This window comes from Cordyceps militaris (assembly GCF_000225605.1).
Source record: "Cordyceps militaris CM01 unplaced genomic scaffold CCM_S00002, whole genome shotgun sequence".
Lineage (NCBI taxonomy): Eukaryota > Fungi > Ascomycota > Sordariomycetes > Hypocreales > Cordycipitaceae > Cordyceps > Cordyceps militaris.
The window spans coordinates 3,981,090-3,999,316 of NW_006271970.1; the positions used below are offsets into that span (position 1 = coordinate 3,981,090).

The 18,227-nt window shown below is 55.3% G+C and overlaps 6 protein-coding genes across 6 annotated transcripts; 3 read left to right on the forward strand and 3 right to left on the reverse strand.

Annotated features, from left to right (window-relative positions):
• Positions 1-2,446: 2,446 nt before the first annotated feature.
• CCM_03187 (small nucleolar ribonucleoprotein complex subunit, putative) lies at positions 2,447-4,241 on the reverse strand (the record flags this gene model as incomplete). The annotated part of the gene is made up of 2 exons (XM_006668338.1): positions 2,447-3,538; positions 3,582-4,241. 2 exons carry the CDS (start codon positions 4,239-4,241, stop codon positions 2,447-2,449), a joined length of 1,752 nt encoding a protein of 583 aa, XP_006668401.1.
• Positions 4,242-4,651: 410 nt separating this feature from the next.
• On the forward strand, positions 4,652-5,844 carry CCM_03188 (proteasome component C11; the record flags this gene model as incomplete). Its single annotated transcript, XM_006668339.1, has 5 exons — positions 4,652-4,663; positions 4,710-4,938; positions 4,986-5,235; positions 5,371-5,568; positions 5,634-5,844. 5 exons carry the CDS (start codon positions 4,652-4,654, stop codon positions 5,842-5,844), a joined length of 900 nt encoding a protein of 299 aa, XP_006668402.1.
• Positions 5,845-7,005: 1,161 nt separating this feature from the next.
• Positions 7,006-10,053, reverse strand: CCM_03189 (RNA binding protein (Arp), putative; the record flags this gene model as incomplete). Its single annotated transcript, XM_006668340.1, has 8 exons — positions 7,006-8,004; positions 8,070-8,186; positions 8,262-8,772; positions 8,897-8,954; positions 9,018-9,162; positions 9,595-9,764; positions 9,850-9,925; positions 9,985-10,053. 8 exons carry the CDS (start codon positions 10,051-10,053, stop codon positions 7,006-7,008), a joined length of 2,145 nt encoding a protein of 714 aa, XP_006668403.1.
• An 810-nt stretch (positions 10,054-10,863) lies between these two features.
• CCM_03190 (Plasma membrane proteolipid 3) lies at positions 10,864-11,726 on the forward strand (the record flags this gene model as incomplete). Its single annotated transcript, XM_006668341.1, has 4 exons — positions 10,864-10,981; positions 11,204-11,275; positions 11,372-11,413; positions 11,527-11,726. 4 exons carry the CDS (start codon positions 10,864-10,866, stop codon positions 11,724-11,726), a joined length of 432 nt encoding a protein of 143 aa, XP_006668404.1.
• Positions 11,727-12,728: 1,002 nt separating this feature from the next.
• On the forward strand, positions 12,729-14,372 carry CCM_03191 (uncharacterized protein; the record flags this gene model as incomplete). Its single annotated transcript, XM_006668342.1, has 1 exon — positions 12,729-14,372. The coding sequence occupies one exon, from the start codon at positions 12,729-12,731 to the stop codon at positions 14,370-14,372; it is 1,644 nt and encodes a 547-aa protein (XP_006668405.1).
• Positions 14,373-15,257: 885 nt separating this feature from the next.
• On the reverse strand, positions 15,258-16,959 carry CCM_03192 (protein kinase; the record flags this gene model as incomplete). Its single annotated transcript, XM_006668343.1, has 4 exons — positions 15,258-15,489; positions 15,553-16,734; positions 16,831-16,913; positions 16,948-16,959. The coding sequence occupies 4 exons, from the start codon at positions 16,957-16,959 to the stop codon at positions 15,258-15,260; spliced, it is 1,509 nt and encodes a 502-aa protein (XP_006668406.1).
• Between the last annotated feature and the right edge of the window lie 1,268 nt (positions 16,960-18,227).

An 18,227-nucleotide genomic window follows, 5' to 3' on the forward strand; every position in this document is an offset into this window, starting at 1 on the left:
GTCGCTTCCAGGCCGTTTGACGAAACAAGAGCGCCATGACGACCCTCAACAGAAACCCACATCAAGAGAAGACAAAACTATGTCGCTTCCAGGCCGTTTGACGAAACAAGAGCGCCATGACGACCCTCAAAAGAAGCTCAATTCAAGAGAAGACACTACGATGTCTCTTCCAGGCCGTTTGACGGAACAAGAGCGCTCTGCGTCACCAGTGCAGCGAACTGGTATGCAAACGAGGCGGACTCGAAGAACATGGCCAACTTGCGAGGAAACTCGCCGAGCTTCCGTACGCTGGTCCGAGGAGAATACTGGCTGGAAGCAAAATTGGGAACGAACGCTCGTGTACCCCGCCACCGGGCGCAACCGAGCATCAGTGGACAAGGAAGACATCCCTAGGCTTGATGAGGGCCAATTTCTCAACGACAACTTGATCAACTTTTACTTGCGATATCTCCAAACTGAAATGGAGCGGGACCGACCAGACCTCTTTGGCCGAATACACATCTTCAGCACCTTCTTCTTCGAGAAATTGACGTCATGTAAAGGGGGGATCAACTACGACGGCGTCAAGGGCTGGACTTCGAAACTGGATTTGTTCTCTTATGACTACATTCTTGTGCCGGTTAATGAGCATGCTCATTGGTACATTTCAATTTTGTACAACATTCCAAAATTGATAAAGCAAGGAAAGGACGACACATTGCCTATTAATACCTCGACAGACGTTGAGGGTCTACTGAAACCAGAGCTTCAAATCATGGCGACAGTAGAGCAAGAAATCTCTGACATATCACTGGAAGACAGTGCAACGCGACGCTCCCCCAGGCAGCTCTTGTCTGGTTCAGCATCGTCCCCCGCGAAGACAGTCCTAACAGCTACTTCTCCCACGACAGTTGCGCGGAGGCCCCGAGGATCCCAGCGTCAAGACAGCTCTCGGCCACGTATTGTTACACTGGACTCCATGGGCAATGCCCACTCTGCCACATGTAAGGTGCTTAAGGAGTATCTCCTCGCAGAAGCCAAAGACAAGAAGAATATTGATCTGGAGACCGTACCGGGTGGCATGAAAGCCCCCGGAGTCCCGATGCAAAATAACTATTGCGACTGCGGTGTCTTTGTTCTAGGCTACATGAAGGCGTTTCTCAAGGACCCGGACGAGCTGATGCACAAGATTTTGAGCGGCAAGGATATTGACTGGTCCATTGACCCGGCGTCCCTACGCAACACCGTGCGCGACCTTTTGTTCACGCTGCAAAAGGAGCAGGCCGAGCACATTGCGCAGCAGCGTAAGGCCAAGCGTGTCCCGCAGCAGCGTAAGGCCAATGCGACGCAAAAACTGGCTGTGGGCACGGCCTCTACAAGCGACGCGGCAGGCGCAGCCTCTCCCCGAGCCGGCGGCGTACACCAGTGCGATAAGCCTCGGCGGCACCCTACGCCGCAACTGGAGCCTGCTCCCTCGTCGCCCTTTACGCGCAGGAGGAGCGTAACGCCACCCATGGCGGCGATGCGCAGCCGGGGGGTTGCGCGGGAGGAGACGCTTGCTGACGACGGCGTTGTCGACATTGTCAGGATGCCGCCCGACGCATCACAGCCCGGTCCTTTTGCGCAGTAGCAAAAGAAGTAGCGCTCTCCGGGAGGCGCGCGAGCTCGCAACAAGGAACAACGCTGCGGCCCGACTTGCCGTCCTTTCGTAACCGCGACGGCGCGCCGGTAAGCGGCCCTAGGTTGATGTTATACTGCCATCGCAATGACGACGGCCCATGGTGCGCATGGTTGACGACGGCTTACATCAATATTCGTATTTATACCGTCTTTACACTCGAAACCCCTCTTTGTTTTATTATCATCCCGCGGAGGACCCAGGATAGCCCGACTATTCATTGTTTGACCAGGTTTGGGTGGGCACTGAGATTGGGTGTTTTGTATTGCGAAGCGTTGGAAGCTCATCAAGTTTCTTCATGTCCACTTTTCATGTCATTGACAGCCTGTTGTGCTTCCTCACGGTCTATTACTGTTTTATTCCTATGCTTATTTTGCATTCTAGTTGCTCTCCCTCCCACTGGCTCTCTCATAGCGACTGTTGGCGTCAATTCATATACAGTTCGTACCTAGACTCTGGCATAATCAATCTCTCGCATTAGCGATACAAGAAATGCATTTACTGCCGCATATACTCACAAGAGGTCGGACGTTGGCTAATTACATGCTATGAGGAGTCCTCGAAGAATAAGTCACGGCACCTCTAGATCAGTTGTGAGAAAGAAGAAGTTGTGTACCATATAATAACTACGCCTTGCCTTTTAGAATTGTTCCAAAAAATGTACATGAAGATGTTTTCCTCTTTGGTGCATTTATCCTGCCCCATGCTGCTGACGTTTTGCTTCCTTTTTTTCCTTTTCCTTCCACCGGCACTGTCTAGATCTTCTTGCGCCGGGCGGAGAAAAAGGACTCACTCCTGCTCACCCGGGTTGCTGTCCGCGTGTCCGTTGCGCGTCTCGCTGAGAATGACGCGCGGCACCTCAAAGACGACACCGCCGTTGCGCGCGCCCTTGTGCACCTTCCACCGGCCAAGGCGGTGCTCGCTGCTGACGGCCGCCACGACGCACAGCCCGTCGACGCCGCGGTCGCCTCGCTCAAACACGGCGAGGCCGTTGATGATGCCCTTGATGGGACGTTGCGGCTGCTGCTTGTACGCGGCATTGACGTCGTCCTCGGCGTTGCCACCCTCCTCTTCCCCCTCCTCCTCCGCTGCGTCTTGCCCGCCGCCGCCGAGCGAGCCCAGAAACTCGATCCGGCGCTTGTCCTCGGACAGCCGCCAGGCCTTGACGCGTCCGTCCCAGCTGCCGCTGAGGATGACGTCCGAGTACGGTATCGTGGCGAGCGCCGTGATCCAGCGGGGTGTGGGCGCGGGGATGGCGTCGGCGCTGGGCGTCGTCTCGGCCGAGGCGGCGTGCGGGTCGAGGGGCGGGTCGACGCCGTGCGCCAGCGGCTCGACGTGCACGGGCTTCTTCTTGGTGACGCTCCAGAGGGAGAGAGCGCCGTTGTCGCCGCCCGTGACGAAGAGCTCGTCGTCAATCATGGCGACGCGGTCCATGCTGCCCTCTGCCAGCAGCGAGCGCCGGTCCACGCCAGGAGGGGGCCGCGCCTTCTTGTCGACGGCGCCGCCCCGGAAGACGAGCTGCGTCTCCTCCATGACCTTCCAGAGGCGCGCGGTGCGGTCGCGCGCGCCGACGCTGATGCAGCGCTCCTGTGCCAGCGCGTCCACGTCGACGACCTCGTCCTGGTGGCCAAACAGCGTCTCCACATAGGCCATCTCGTCCAGGCTCCATACCTTGACCGTGCGGTCCTTGGAGCACGAGTAGAGCTGGTTCGTGCCCCGCCGGAACGCGAGGCCCGTGACGGCGTCGCGGTGGTGGGTGAGCACCTTGATCGGCTTGAGCGTGGCCGCCTCGTAGACAACCATCTTCTTGTCTTCGCCGCCGGTGACGACGTACTTGCCGTCGGGCGAGGCCGCGACGGCGAGGATCCGTCCCGTGTGTCTCTTGTAGTATTTTTTCCCCGGCCTTGGCTGTGTTGCCTCTGACCCACGACTCGAGCTCGAGCTTTCTTCGCGGCGGCGCGGCGGCCTTTTTGGATTTGCGCCGTGTCGTTTGTGGGTACTGGTCTTTGGGCAGGTCCTGCGTTCTCCATTTGTGCAAGTACATGTCTTTGGTAGCCGTGTAGACGTACGGGGCACATGCGGCGACGGACGTGACGGCGTGAGTGTTGGTTCGGAAAAATGTTTGCGACGACTTCCGGAGGACCAGCTCCGCGGCCAATTGGCGGTATACCTTTCCCTTGGTCTCTGCAATATCCTCCTGTAGTCGTTCCGCAATCATGTCGCGATCAATGTCGGCAGCGTCAAAGCCAGCTTCGTCTACATGCTGCTTGACATTTTGCAGGTAGCGCTCCGCCAGCCGCAGTCTTCGTTCGGCGGCGGTTTCTTCCTCGCTTCCTTCCGATTCGCTGCCATCCACATCTTCTTGCGCGTCGGACAGGCGTCCAGAGTCGTCATCGTCGTCGTCCGAGTCGCTGCCAGAGATTGACTCGTCCCGCGCGGGTCGCTTCTTTGGTGTGCTGGCTGTCTTGCTGCCACCGCCTTTGCCGTTGCTCTTTTGCGCCGTAATTCTCTTTTTGGGCGTATCCGAGGACACATTGCGTTTGCGCTTCTTTTGGGCGCCGGGCACTGTGAAAAAAGACGACATGGTCGCTGCTATTTCTTTGGGGAAAAGGAGCAGCTCTTGTTGTCCAATGTTCTTCAGTGGTAGCAACTTTTCTGCCGCTTCACTAGAAAAAAAAAAAGTCGGCCAGACACACTTGCGGCTACCAAAAATGGACAGGGACCCCACCCACGTCTAGTCCAGCTTGATCGGGCCGGGTTATAGTGGTTCCGGCTCTTTTCCAGCGGGTGTGCGCTTTTGGCGTTGACCAACACCACTAGTTAACTTGGTACGAGCGCTGGTGATTGACGCGCATAGCTACAGCAGCCTAGTCGATGTGGGTAGCTTCAGTTTAGCCCAGACAGCAACAGGCAGCATCAAGCACCCCAACTCAAGCTCGCCCTTTCAGCTCCCATCGCCACAACACAAACACACGCAACAGTCAACATGTAAGAATGAATCCTCGTGCACGCTGACGACGAGCATCGCCGCTGACTCGAATCCATCAGGGAGGTTCTACTTGGCATTACCGGCAAGGACTTCACCCTCATCGCGGCGTCCAAGGCCGCCATGAGGGGGGCTACGATTCTCAAGGCATCCGACGATAAAACAAGAGAGCTGAACAAGAACACTCTGCTTGCCTTTTCCGGCGAAGCTGGTGATACAGGTGAGCTAGCTACCCGCATCGCCCTCGAGCCGGCGCATATCATGAGGATGCATCGGCGCCCGCGGAGGCTTGGTGGCACGCTGACATGGCCTAATCTAATCTTTCCTTTTTTCTTTTCGCAGTGCAATTTGCCGAATATATCCAGCGCAACGCACAGCTCTACTCGATGCGCAACGAGACCGATCTATCGCCCTCGGGCCTGGCACATTTCGTGCGCGGCGAGCTCGCGTCCAGCCTGCGATCGCGCAAGCCGTACAACGTCAACCTCCTCATGGGCGGCGTCGATCCCATCACCGGCAAGCCCTCTCTCTACTGGATGGACTACCTCGCCGCAATGGCCGAGGTTCCGTACGCCGCGCATGGCTACGCACAGTAAGTGTCTGCCCCTCTCGCTGCCCCCGCCGGACTGGCATCTGGGATGCAGGCAAGCAGCCTCGCGGCTACCACTGCTGCCCCGCCCGACAACCCCTTCAAAAGGTGACTTGGCTGACGATGATGCACTTACAGGTACTACTGCCTCTCGATCCTCGACAAGCACCACCATCCTGATATCACTCTCGGTCAGGGCATCAAGCTGCTGACGCTGTGCACCGACGAGCTCAAACGACGATTACCGATCGACTTCAAGGGCATGATTGTCAAGGCTGTCAAGGCGGATGGGATCATAGATATACAGTTTGACGACGACAAGGTGGTCAAGTGCGCGTAAGTGACTGGAGCGGAAGCTGGGGTCAAGGCACAAGAGGGTCTGTACAACCATAACCAGGTAGAGCTGTAAAAATCAAAGAGACAACAACTCCACGCCGGCCCGTGTCCCCCATCACCTTCTCGTACAATGGCGGCCCAGCCGAGGGCTGGATTCCGCCTAGCCAAGATGGAACCAGAGCCTCTGCGTGGGTGGGTAATGTGACAGCCAACATTGCAGAGTCCGCCAACTCTAGTAAGGACACTATTCGGGGGGTTGCAGGCGGTGGATATTGATACTGAGGAAAAGAATAAAATGCTACGAAATGGTGAGACTTGGATGATGAATTTGGCAACTTTTATTTGTTTTCTACCCACGATACAATGCGGCGATGAAAGAGGGAGGGATGACAAGATGAGAGAGACGGCAACGTGGTACGGCATCGATAACCATAATTGCAGAGTAAAAGAAAACAATATACAGAGAGAAAGGAGAAGAAGGAGGGGGCAAAAAGAAAACACAGAAGGAATAGTATTTGGACAATGTCTTTTGCCTTGACCTAATAAGAAGAAACCAAACAACTTGCAGAAGAAACTGAATCAAAAATATGAATCAAGTCCACGCAAGACCAAGATACACCGTTAACGCACCCTTTCGCTATGCATCCATCCAGGAACAATGTTGTCGTTCTTACTGCCATCCCCCCTTGTTGTTGTGGCAGTGCTCAAACACACACACACACACACACACACACACACACACACACACACGTACATACATGATACACACCTTGGTCCCTCGCTCTTTTTCAGCAACAGGCCGAATTTCGACCCAACAAAAAAGAAGGGTTCGGTCCAGTCCAAAGTCCAAGCCCAATGCATATGTGTTGCCCCGTGTTGGGAAGAAGAAGAAAACCGACCAGAATCCATCCTCATCCCCCTTCTCCTTTTCTGTACAAAACAAAATCGAGGCAAGGAGATCCCCCTTTCTTCTTTTTCTTTCCTAGCAAAAACGCAAAGAAACCAAAGTCCGTAGATTCTCCTTTCCAGACTTGATCAACCCAGAATAGCCGTGGTATAGTCACTTTTGTCTTCCAAGCCCTCTCGCAAATTAAAAATAAGAAACGCACAAATGTTGAACCACATCCCACCTGAAATAGTGTCCGACACTCCATCCGAGACCTCCCAGAATAAAAAGAGTTAAATAACAGTAAATCCGATACACACCTGACCGCTTTCCCTCAAATCGAGAAGCAAAGTCCGCGAGGTAAATTTTGTAACCAACGCCAAAGTTCTATAATGTCCATCAATTCAAAAGTGGCATAACACGTGAATCAAATGTACAAAAGTGTATGCCACTCTGTTCTTGTGCAATTCAACACGGTCACCGCACCAGTCATCGTTGAAAAGTTGTCCATCATCACTAGGCTCCGTGGTTCAATATTGGCGTCATTGTTCTCAAGCGGGCGACTTATTGGGAGGGGCGGCACCGCCGTTCTGACGACCATCAGCTCCACTGACGGAGAGGCCGCCAATGCCGCTGGAGAGAAATGCGAATGGATCGTTCTCGTTGGCAACAGGGCCACTGTTGTAGAAGTTGTTGTGGGCAGGACCGGCACCGGAAGCGGGACCGTTTGTGGCAGACTGGAAAGCTGCCTCAGCGGCGCGGCTGTCAAAAGGGCCAGCTCCGTGCGAGCCTGGAGCAGGGCCAAAGGCCTGGTTATTCATGGAGCCAGGGTAGCCGCCAGCACCGCCAGCCAGGCCAGAGGGAAGGAAATGGCTGGGAGGGCCGGCAAAATGCTGGTTGTATGCCGCCCCAGCGTTGAAGGCGTTGCCTGAGTTAAAAGGACCAGGGCCGGGCGTGCCTCCCATGGAGCCTTGTCCCATATTATACTGAGATGAGTTGTCCATGGGGGATGGGTATCCTGAATCGGCCACGACGGCAGCGCTGGCACGGCTAGCTCCACAGCGAAGGCAGCACACATTCTTGGCAAAGTTGTGGTAACCGCATACTTCATTGCCGCACTTCCAATCACCGGCACGGAAAGGAACGACTCCACCACCGCCGCCACCCATGCGTCCGCCGTGGCCCATGTGGCCGTGGCCGTGGCCGTGGCTGTGACCGTGACCGCCATGATGCGGAGGCGGCATCATTTGAGGGGGGCCGTAGCCGCCGCCGCCGCCGCCACTGCCGCTGCCACCGGCATAGCTAAAGTTGTCGCCACCTGGACCAGAACCGGCAGCAGGGAACGAACACCGGAAGCAGGCCGTTCGGCGCTGGAAGTTGGAGAAACCGCACGAGGGGCATGTCCAGTCTCCAGGGCGAGGACGGTTCTTGCTAGGGGGGAAGGGCGTTAGGATATCTTGAGCACGGTCGAGGACTCTACTAGAAGACGGGGAGACCTCGATCGCCTTTTCATTGAGAGCTCTGCCATTCATGCATAGACTTTCCGCAGCCTTGAAAATGGTTAGCAGCTGAGCACAGTAGAGTGGGTGGTCGCAATAGCAGGGGGGCAACATACCTCCTCGTGCGACGAAAAGACAGCAAAGCCGGTGCCTGTGGGCTTGTGCTGCTCAGGGGTTCGGAGTGTCCAGAATGCAATGGGACGCCCGCCAAACTGGGTGAACCAGCTCTCGAGCTCAGATTGGGTGGTATCATGAGGAAGGCCAGACATGTGAAGAACTTTGCTTCTTTCGGAAAGAAAAGCACGAACATCAGCCCTGGCATCCATTGGGCGGGTCAGGACATCGGGGTGCTCCTGAGGGGGCTGAGACTTGCGAATGAGGCCTCGGAGGACTCGAGCAAGGGTAATAGCTTCCTCCATGGCACGGCGAGGCGAAGCAGGGGCCAATGCCTGCAGGTGGAAGGGAAGGTTGTGCTTGATCGGCGCGCTGGACTGGACGGGCTCGACCTCGAGAGCGGCACAGATGTTGGAGAGCATCGAGGGGCCGAAGGGTAGAGACTCGGGGTGGTGCTGCTGCCAGCGCTGGTATTCAGTGCGGAGGTCGAAGGTTCGCGAGTGCTGCAGGTAGGGGGGAAGGACAACGGCCTTGTCACGAGCTTCACGTGGAAGCTGAACTCGGAGATCCCAAGCATCTAGGGTGACGAATGCAAAGTCAATATTCTTGGAGGTCAAGTACTCGGTAGCAAAAGTATCGAATCGAGAGATGGCGTCTCTAAAGGTTCCCGCGTTTCGGACGTGCTCCCAAGTGAGGGTAGTCAGGCTCGCTGGTAAGGGACAATGTTAGCCAGGCTATCAAGTGGTGAGGATCCGAGGTGACCGAGTCGAGGGACGGGGTAAAAGCGTTGGAGCTCGGGGACAGGGGTTTGAGATAAATAGATACGTACTGCACAGCGGCGTGATGGGAGTGTTGACAGGCTTGACGAGTACACTTTCGTGCGTGATCTAATATTGAAGAGGGATTAGGATCGAATCAAATGTAGAGGGCGATGAGCGGTTGGTTGGGACATGCCTCCTCGAGAGTGTTGGCATCGAGCAGGATCCAGCCAAGCTCAATGACCTCGGCAGAATCCTTTGTGACATAGACACCGTGCTCATCGCAAGTGGTAGCAACGTGGATGACGACGTAGCGGTCCACGCTGAACTGAGAGCTCTGCTGGGAAGACATTTTTTCTAATGTCTCTGGTGAGCCAAAGGTGGAGATTGGGCGAGGCAAGAGAGCGAGGCCGTCGCGGCGAAGAGAATCAGGCGCAGGCAGTCCGGGGGCAAAAAAGGGTCAATGTCGGTCGATGGTTCAAGTTGAGATGGAAGAACTGGCACGGAGGAGAGGGCGGCACGCGGAAGCAGGCGAAGAGGCGGTTGAGGTCGCAACCGTGGGTCGGAAAGGAGGCGTTGTTGAAGGATGCAGGTTCGAAAAGCAGGCGGGAAGAGAGCTTTCTTCAGACGACGCAAAGCCAGACAGTGGGGGCAACGAGTATAACCAGGGGAGCAGACAAGACAAGAAAAAAAAAAGTGAGCACAGGATGAGAGAGGGGAAGGGGACCAGATGACAGCCAGGTACGGATGAAGTGTGCAGACGACAAACCCGCACTGCCGAAATGGACAATGAGACGGAGAGTGACAAGAGGCTCTGAAAAGAGAGGATGGGGATGCAGGAGAAGATAGGAGTCTGCAAGGCAGCGAAAAGGCTGGTGTTGGAAAAAGACGGCCGGCTCTGAAATTTTGGAGGCCGAAAAAGGTCCCCAAACCGATTACCTGCTATTAGGAGGATTAGGAGGTACCTCTAATAAGGTACCGGTTAGAGGTAGGTTAGAGGTACCTTAGTACCTGTAGTAGGTACCTCCAGGGGCCGGACAGGCGGTGCCTGGGGCGGTTTTGGTCAGGCACAGTGGTCGAGTTCCCTTGCTGGCGACTAACTAGCGCAACCGTACCTCGACTTGGCTGGCATGGAGCAAGAAGGTGCTGGACAGCGTACCAGATTGCCAGGGTACATGGTTCTTTTTTTATATTGATCTTGATCTTGATCTTGATCTTCTTCTACCATGGTGCGAATTTGGTACTTACTTTCTACTTCAATATCTACAAAATCAGCTACGGTGTGCTACCCGCAGCTGTCCTACAGAGGTCATGTTGATCATGTTGAAAAACTAGGTACGCTGTCAACGGCAACTGCCTCCAAGCCCATTACAATGGGGCCACGATTTCAAAGAGGTACATGCGCACTCTGCCATCACCTCGTACGATGATAAGTGAGGACAAGACGAGCCTACCTAGGTAGGTAGGTACCTACCTAGGTAGTCAGCGGGCATAGCAACAGCAACAGCAACAGCAACAGCAACTTCGGTTTAACAGGCATTGATTCATAAACACTGCGCCGCACTGTGCCCACGTCCCCCACGCCACGGCCTCCTATGAATTGCAGACGACAGCTCACCAAGTCAGTCCATCATCCTGCCGCCCACAGCCCACACACGTACCAGTCATTATTAGGTAGCTCGCAGTTGCCTGTTGCCTACCTGCTAGGAACACTCCCCACCCCGTAGCAAAGTACTATCTGTTCTCTATCTGTTCTCTATCATATACTATAATATAACCTTTCCGGGTGACTGAACGTGTCAGCCACTCCATGTATGGACTTCGAGTTCCAGACTTATAATGTGCGTGTTCACGACGTGGTCTCAAGTTTGAAGTCCATCGAAGGTCACGAGCCACACAGGCACAGCCAAAGACTGTCAGATCGTACATTTCTAATGGAGAAGCCAGACCGTGGAAACATTGACGAGTACCTTGGGGAGTCCCGAGAGGTTGATCCTTGTTTGTGACTTTATGCTCCAGCAGAGGGCATTGATATGATATGGCTTCTATTACTGGTTCTGCTGAGGATGATATGGCTTCTATTACTGCTTCTGCTGAGGCAGGCACTAATTACGTGGAGCGTACACCAGCCACCAATTGGAGACCAGCTACGTACAGTGAGTGGGTGTACAGCAAGTGGCGCTGATGACGTTCTTTCGATCTTGCAAACGCCGTTACTTCACCGTTTTACGCCTTCCACCATCGCGCAACTTCACACACTTTGCACACTCTCTCACGATCTTGTCAAGTACGCCCACCATTCCGCGCATAACTCACTCGTGCCATCTTGGACCTCTAGTAACACGCGCTCGCAACCAGTCGCTCGGAAACTCCCTCAGTGTTTCAGAAATCGCTACCGCCCATCATGGCCGTCGCCTCGGCGCTCCTCATCGTCGTGATTACGATTCTATGTGAGCCCTGACGCTGTCACCGAGCTATATGCTTTTTTTTTCTGGACGAAAAAAAGCAGGGCAAGCTGATGCTAACCTTATTAACCTCAATGTCAGTCCCTCCTGCGGGAGTCTGGGCTGTTGCAGGATGCGGCATGGGTAAGTAGAAGCAGGCGGCTGTCTTTTCTCGAGGCGGCCGCGGCGCAATGCCACGCCAACCCCCATTTTCTGTTGCTGGGTTGCTAACATGGCGGTTGCCTTGTGGGACACAGACTTGTTTATCAACATTTGCCTGACCCTCCTCGGATACATCCCGGGTCACCTACACGCCTTTTATCTCGAGTACATTTACTTTGACCGCCGGGAGCAGGCGCACGAGGGCCGCTACCCCTCCAGGCCGGCCCCGGGCGTGTACTCGGACAATGTGCAGAGCGGTGGCCAGGGCTACGGCACCATTGTGCACCAGACATGAGGAGAAGGAGCGTGGAGGGAGTGTGGGTTGTTCTTTTTGCGTCGGGCGACGCAAGGGGGTGGTACATGGATCTGGAATGCTGTTTTGAAGGACCTGGGAGGTGTTGGGAAACCGGCGATTTGGACACTGTGATGCTGTGCCATGACTTGGTTGCTGTTGCGTCTGTTGAGACTCGTAGTACCTAGGTCATAGGTAACTACGAGAATGCACTTAATTTGTCGTCTTTGAAGAGCAGCCCGATTTGGTCACTGAGTGTAGTCAGTATCCCGAGATGTGCGGCAGGCTGATGACGTGGGCTCGAGGCTGGCACACCTTTTGAGAGCGAAGAGTGTTGGATAAATTGCTTTGAAATGCAGATTTGGGGGTAACTAGTGGGCGAAAGTAATTTGCATCATGGGCAGCATCGCATCTGCGACGCTACCCGTGACATGGTAGATACGGTAGGTGATACATTTCGTCTCGCTTGTCGCACCACATTTTAAGTAACAGCGCATCGACATGATATGGAGTAGCTCGGGTTTGCCTTGATATTTTCTAACGTCTCGTTCGAGTATCGCCGTTGCACTTGTGCTGGCCCTAGTTGCCTCGTCCCCGCCATTTCCCTACCTGCCACCTGCCTACCAACCTAGGTACCTATGTCGAGGAGGTAGTTAGTTACTCCGCTCCCCAAGCCTTACCTACACTACTTTCAACAACCTCTTCATCCCAATTTTCCCCAACCCCATCATCGCTTGCTTCCTACCTCCTACCTCCTACAGGTACGATTATATCAATTCTAGTGCCACTTGCGCCGTTTCGCTTCACCCCGCCAGAGCGACTCGTCTCACTAAATTGTCCTCACCGGCCAAGTGCGACGCTTTCGCCCACAACGCAATATCGCCTTTCAAACAAGCAAGGTCTCCATGTAGACTTCAACTTCCGCCCACCCGGTCTCCAACCACAATAACGGTTGCCTCTTTTTGAACCTCCCGTTAGAAAAACTCTCGCCAACCCCTCCTCCTCATGTCATCGCCCACGTTGAAACCGGCGGCGCAACCCGCCCCTCGCCGTCAGGATCAACCGCCATGTTCACCCAAGTATCCGCGACATGGCGCTTCCTCCACCCCGGATGCAAGTGCGCAGCAGACAAATCACAGCCACACCCACGGCGCCCTGCCACTCTCCTTCCGACTCCCATTTCAGACCAAGTCGACTTCGGCCAGCCTTGTGCCCTCCGTCGCCGAGGGTCGCCCCATCCAGGTCGACGACAGCACCGCCGAGCATCGCACCGAAGCCTTGCGTGAACTCAACAGCCACTACCCGAGCCGCCATCGATATGCCAAATCCACTGGCGCTGAGAATACCACCTACTCGGAACCCGTCATTGTTCGCAGCTACTACCGACCTCCACCCAACAGAGTGAAGCGCTTGCCCCACGGAACTGGCGGCGGCGGCAGCAGCAGCAGCAGTGCTGGCATCATAGTTGTTTGCAATGGCCACAGCACCGCCGCCTCGGTCAACGGGTCCGTGGCTTCGCGAACCAGGACATCCCCTCTGGCTGGCAAGGTCGCTTCGGCCAGCAGCGGCATGCTCAGCATCATGGCTCGCGCGCGCGGCCTCCACCCACAATTCGGCCATCGCCCGCCTCCAGAGGACGCCAAGTTGCCACCGATTGAAGCTTTCTCATTCAAAAGCTTCCTCGAAAGCATGAACGAGCAGGACAACACCGCCACCGGCAGTGATATCAATGCAGACCTAGATAGGATAGCCGAGATATGCGCCCGGTCACGATACTCGCTAAGCAACCAGTACGAAGTGCACTACGGACCGCACGGCTCCAGTCACGCATTCATGGCAGGGGGACGTTCTGGACCAGAAAGCCAGGGGCCGACGCTGCAAGCCGTCACCTCCGACGATGAGACCAGCACAACAACAGAGCGACAACGGCGACTGGGCGGCCGCAGAAATAGTCGCGCGATGGGCACTCTTGAGACCATCATGTCTTCCAGTCGCTCGTCCGACGATGATCACTCCAAGAAGAAGTCGGCAGCCGAGCTCGCCGATGACGTGCGCGGGCGGGCATCGACCAAGACGTCTCACCACACCTCGCCCGCTGGCTCGACAGCCAGCGTGCGACAAGCACGCACGCCCCAAGACCCTTCCCAGCAACGACCTACCGTCCGGCGCACGCCTTCCTCGTCGCTTGCGCTCATTGACACCGCCAGCAAGACGACAGCGGCCGCTCCATCCGTGCCCACCACCGCTTACGCAGCAGCCTCCCACCTAGCGTCTATTGTCTCTCTGGCTGGCGATCCCGCGCTGCCGCAGTCCTGCACCAGCAACCTTCAAGTCTACACCGCCAGCTCCTCTGCCGCTGACGCAATCTCGGCAGCAAATATGGTCTCGGGCGGCGGCCCGCACCCCACCCCGACGGACCGGGGCGTCAAACCACTGCTGTCCCGCCCCGCCGCCAACGGCGTCGCCGTCTCCTCGGTCGATGGTGCCACCGCGACGGGCCTGCTCTCCGCGCTCGCGGGATGGATTCCGTGGAGTAGCAACAGCAGCAGCGGCGCCGCCCCGCCTCCGCCGCGACAGGATCGCGCTACTGGCAGCCTGCGCAGCCTCCTGAACATGGCAGATGACGGTCCACATCACGAGGAGCAGTGAAGAGAGTCGTTTAGCCCCGGCGAGGCACCCCCCTGATGATTTCTACGAGAAAAAAGGTGCAGCACAAAAAAGAAGAGAAAAAAGCTGCTCTTTACAATGAGACATGACGAAATGACAATAATCACATGTAGTAACAAGGTCGTGTCGGTGTACTGTCACTGGTTCATTGCATGTACCCCTTTGATAATACCGGCCGGATAGACCATGTATCTGATGCTATATTCACATATATAATATACCCATTCTGTGCCCCCCCCTTTTCCATTTCATAGCCTTTTTCGAAATGCGACATTGCCCAGACGTAAACATACACGCGCCGCCATTGTTTTCCATATGCCGGCGCCGCATTTCCCTCAACCTTGGTCAATATTCTTGACCGACCACAAAACGCGCGCGCCCACAACCACTCGTAGGAAGAACAACAGCTGAGGGGGTAGTGGGCAGGAGCCAGAAACAAAAAAAAACATGAGCTTGGGACGCAACCCCCCCCCCCCCTGGACAAGGCTGCCGGGTGGACAGCTCGACAAGAAAAGTGTGTTGATAATGATGTACTTTTGGATATGCCCTTGTCAAGCTGTTTGCTCTCTAGGAATAAAGAAAGAGGGAGGGAGCTAAAGATATTGCGAAGAGCGAGATCCAGAGAGCCAAAAGATATTGAATGCTTTCCCATGTCGAGAACCATCAGAGTTAAATACTTAAAAGAACACAAAAAACTTTCGCTGACTAGCATACGAATATGTATAGAAGAAGAACGAGGAAATACATGCCCCAGAACACCGATCCCATTACAAAAAAGGACAACACTCTCATGCCTCCATCCACCTTTCCCTCTTCTAGTTCAAGAGACACACCACTGATGAAGCTCTGCCTTACCCCCCTAGATTCTCAGGCGGCAGGCGTCGGCCGCTCGACGTGAGCACGCTTAGCATCTCGAGCGTCGTCGTCGACGTATGTGCCGCGCTTTTTCTCCTGGTTGTGGCCAGTGTGGTGGCTCCGATCAATGGCAGCGGGCGTGGGGTTCTTGGCCGCTCGTCGGGCATCACGCTCACGTCGCTCATTTTCCTTACGTAGAGCCTTGGACTCAAACTCGTGCCAGTCACCACCAATGTTGGCAAGTCTGCAAAAGCCGGGTTAGTATTGCATGCCGAGGGGCAAGACGGGGGCGTGGACGGAAACTCACTCTGTGGCCTGCTGAGGAAGTGGCTCTTCAGCGGTAAAGTACGCGTGGCCCAAAATTTCCTCTGCTGTTGGTCGCTTTGCTGGATCATACAAGAACATAGACTGCACGAGGTCGTATGCCGCTGGCGTGAGCTCCGTGCTGAAAAGCTCCGCAAACATGTTTTTCCGTTTCGCCGTCGGTCTCAGCAGCTCAAACCAGGCCATGTCCACGAGACCGGGCCAGTCATGTCGGTTCGGAGTGCCTAGCACATTGTAAATCTTGTCTAGCTGGCTCAGTTCTGTCCCGTCGCCGGCAAATATGGGCTTTTGCACGAAAATTTCCATCATGACGCAGGCAGCGCTCCAGATATCAACGGCAGCAGTGTACTGTGTCTCGCCGAGTAACAGTTCAGGGGATCGGTACCAAATTGTAATGACGCGGTTTGTGTAGTCGAGCTGGTGCCGTTTGGCATAGAACCGGGCGAGACCAAAGTCGGCAATTTTGAGGATACCATCGCTGCTGACGAGAATATTGGCCGCCTTGATGTCTCTGTGTAGCACACCACGTACATGGAGATAGTCAAGCCCTTCAAATAGTTGCTTGGCCAGGTGCTTTTTCTGAGGTGGCTCCAGCTTGAAGTGAGGATGGTTGAGCAATCCTGTCAAATCATGAGACAGGTACTCAAAGACCATGAAACAGTCATTCTTCTCAACCATAACTTCCTGAAGATTGACAATGTTTTGATGCCGCAGTGACTGAAGCAGTTTGATTTCTCGGACAGCAGTCACAGGGAAGCCATCCCGCTCTCCTTCCATTCGAATGCGTTTCAAGGCTACCTGCCCTTTCGTGTACACGTTCAGGCCCTTGAAAACCTTGCCATACGTGCCAGAGCCAACGACCGACTCATTCCCGGGTTTGCGGAAGAAGACAGACTCTGATGCGACTAAGTTTGGTGGTAGTGTAGGCCGCGGCTTGGGTCGTTGCATCTTCTTCATAACTTTGCGCATCCGTGGTGCCATTTTTGGGCCGTCCGGAGGCTTCCGATCGAAAAGGGCAGCGGGCTGTGTGGGTGCACCTGGCGGGGGTTCATTCTTGCCATCCTTTTCCTGAATTTCTCGTTTCTGAGCTGGGGCGTTGAACTTTTGAGAAATTTCGGGCTTGGGACCGGCGGGAGCGGCCTTAGAAGATGGCTTGAAAGCAAAGCTAAACTTTGAGGGGGAGTTTGTTTGTGCTGATGGTGCTTTGTGGGCATCTTGTCGAGGGCGCTCACTTCTGTCGTGCCCTCGGTCGTCCCGTGACCTGTCGAATGCTTTGTCGTCGGCGCCCTTGTCGTCAATATCCATGGCACTCATTTCATCATTCTCGCCATTGCTACCATGCCGCTGCTCACCATCGCGAGAACTATTAGGATTCCACTGGCTGCCCCATGATGACGCGTTCCGATGAGCTGCACGACCGGCAAAAGAGGCACCACGAAAACCGGCGCGTGGCCCTCGATTACTGGGCCCTGAAGGAGGGTCGAATGGTGGTGATTTTGAAGAAGAGTGGGTCGCGAGTGGTGTGTGGCGACCATCCTGTCCACTGTGGCCGTGCGACGTTGGCTCGTCTCGGTTGTTGTGACGCGTTGGAGAAGGTGAATGTCGATGCTGTGGGGAATTTGCAGGGTCATTCTGGTCTCTGTAGCGAGAATTGGAGCCGCGGCGGCCACGTCGTGGGTTCATTGCGTCGTCTTGATTCGATTTCAAAGAAAAGTCCTTATTCCTAGACTCCGATCCCTTTGGCTGTCTCGACGAATGGCGTTCTCTTTCACTCAATGTAACCCCCCCCTTCAGAAAACCTGTGCCGACAGTATCGCTTGGTATCGAGCTTTGTCTGTGTGGGTGATGAGCGTGAGAGGTTGGGGATCGGCTCCTTGATCGATGACGATCACTATGATGTGGCTGTCTAGAATCCCCTGACTCGCGACGAGACTCTCGCGTAGAATATGTAGGCGACCTGGTCAATGAATCACGCCTTGATCTCCTGCTGCTACCTTCAGGTAACTCTGAAGAAAGGTGAGTATCGTCGTGCCTGCGTGAAGACCCCGATTTCCTGCCGTCTGAGGAGCGGTGTTTTGATTTAGAATGGGAGCCTTCCTCACGGCCCCCTCTTGATGGGGTGTGGTCTCGTCGCGGCCGTTTTCGGCGAGGGCTCTTGCTGCGGGTTCGACGGCGCTTGGTCGATGATGGCGAACGGCTGCGTCGTCTGTGACCTCGACTTCGACTGCGACTGCGGGCGCGGCGGTGATGAGTTCTGCTTTCTTGCCCCTCGGCACGAGAATGCTTCTCACGGAAGCGGGGTATCAAGTCGTCTGAGGGAGCTGATGGGTGGGATTTTTCGGCAGAATGGGCTTTATTCCGGTCTCTACTGCGATCGCGGGGGCCTTGGTGTTGGTGATTTGAATCTGGCCTTGTCTCGTTGGCGCGAGAATGGGACGTGCTGCTCGGGCTGTGGCGAGAGCGACGGGGAGATCTCGAGCGGCCCAGATCTCCTAAGCGTCGGCTCGATCCAGGCCACTCTCGATGGTCACGGCGTTGACCGACTTCTTCCATGGCTGCATCTCGGGGGCGTCGCGATGCGATGCTATGGTGGTGGAGTAGCGCCTTGGGTGGTGCACACCAGACTGAGTTTTTAGTTAGTGCAGTTGCTCCCAGCAA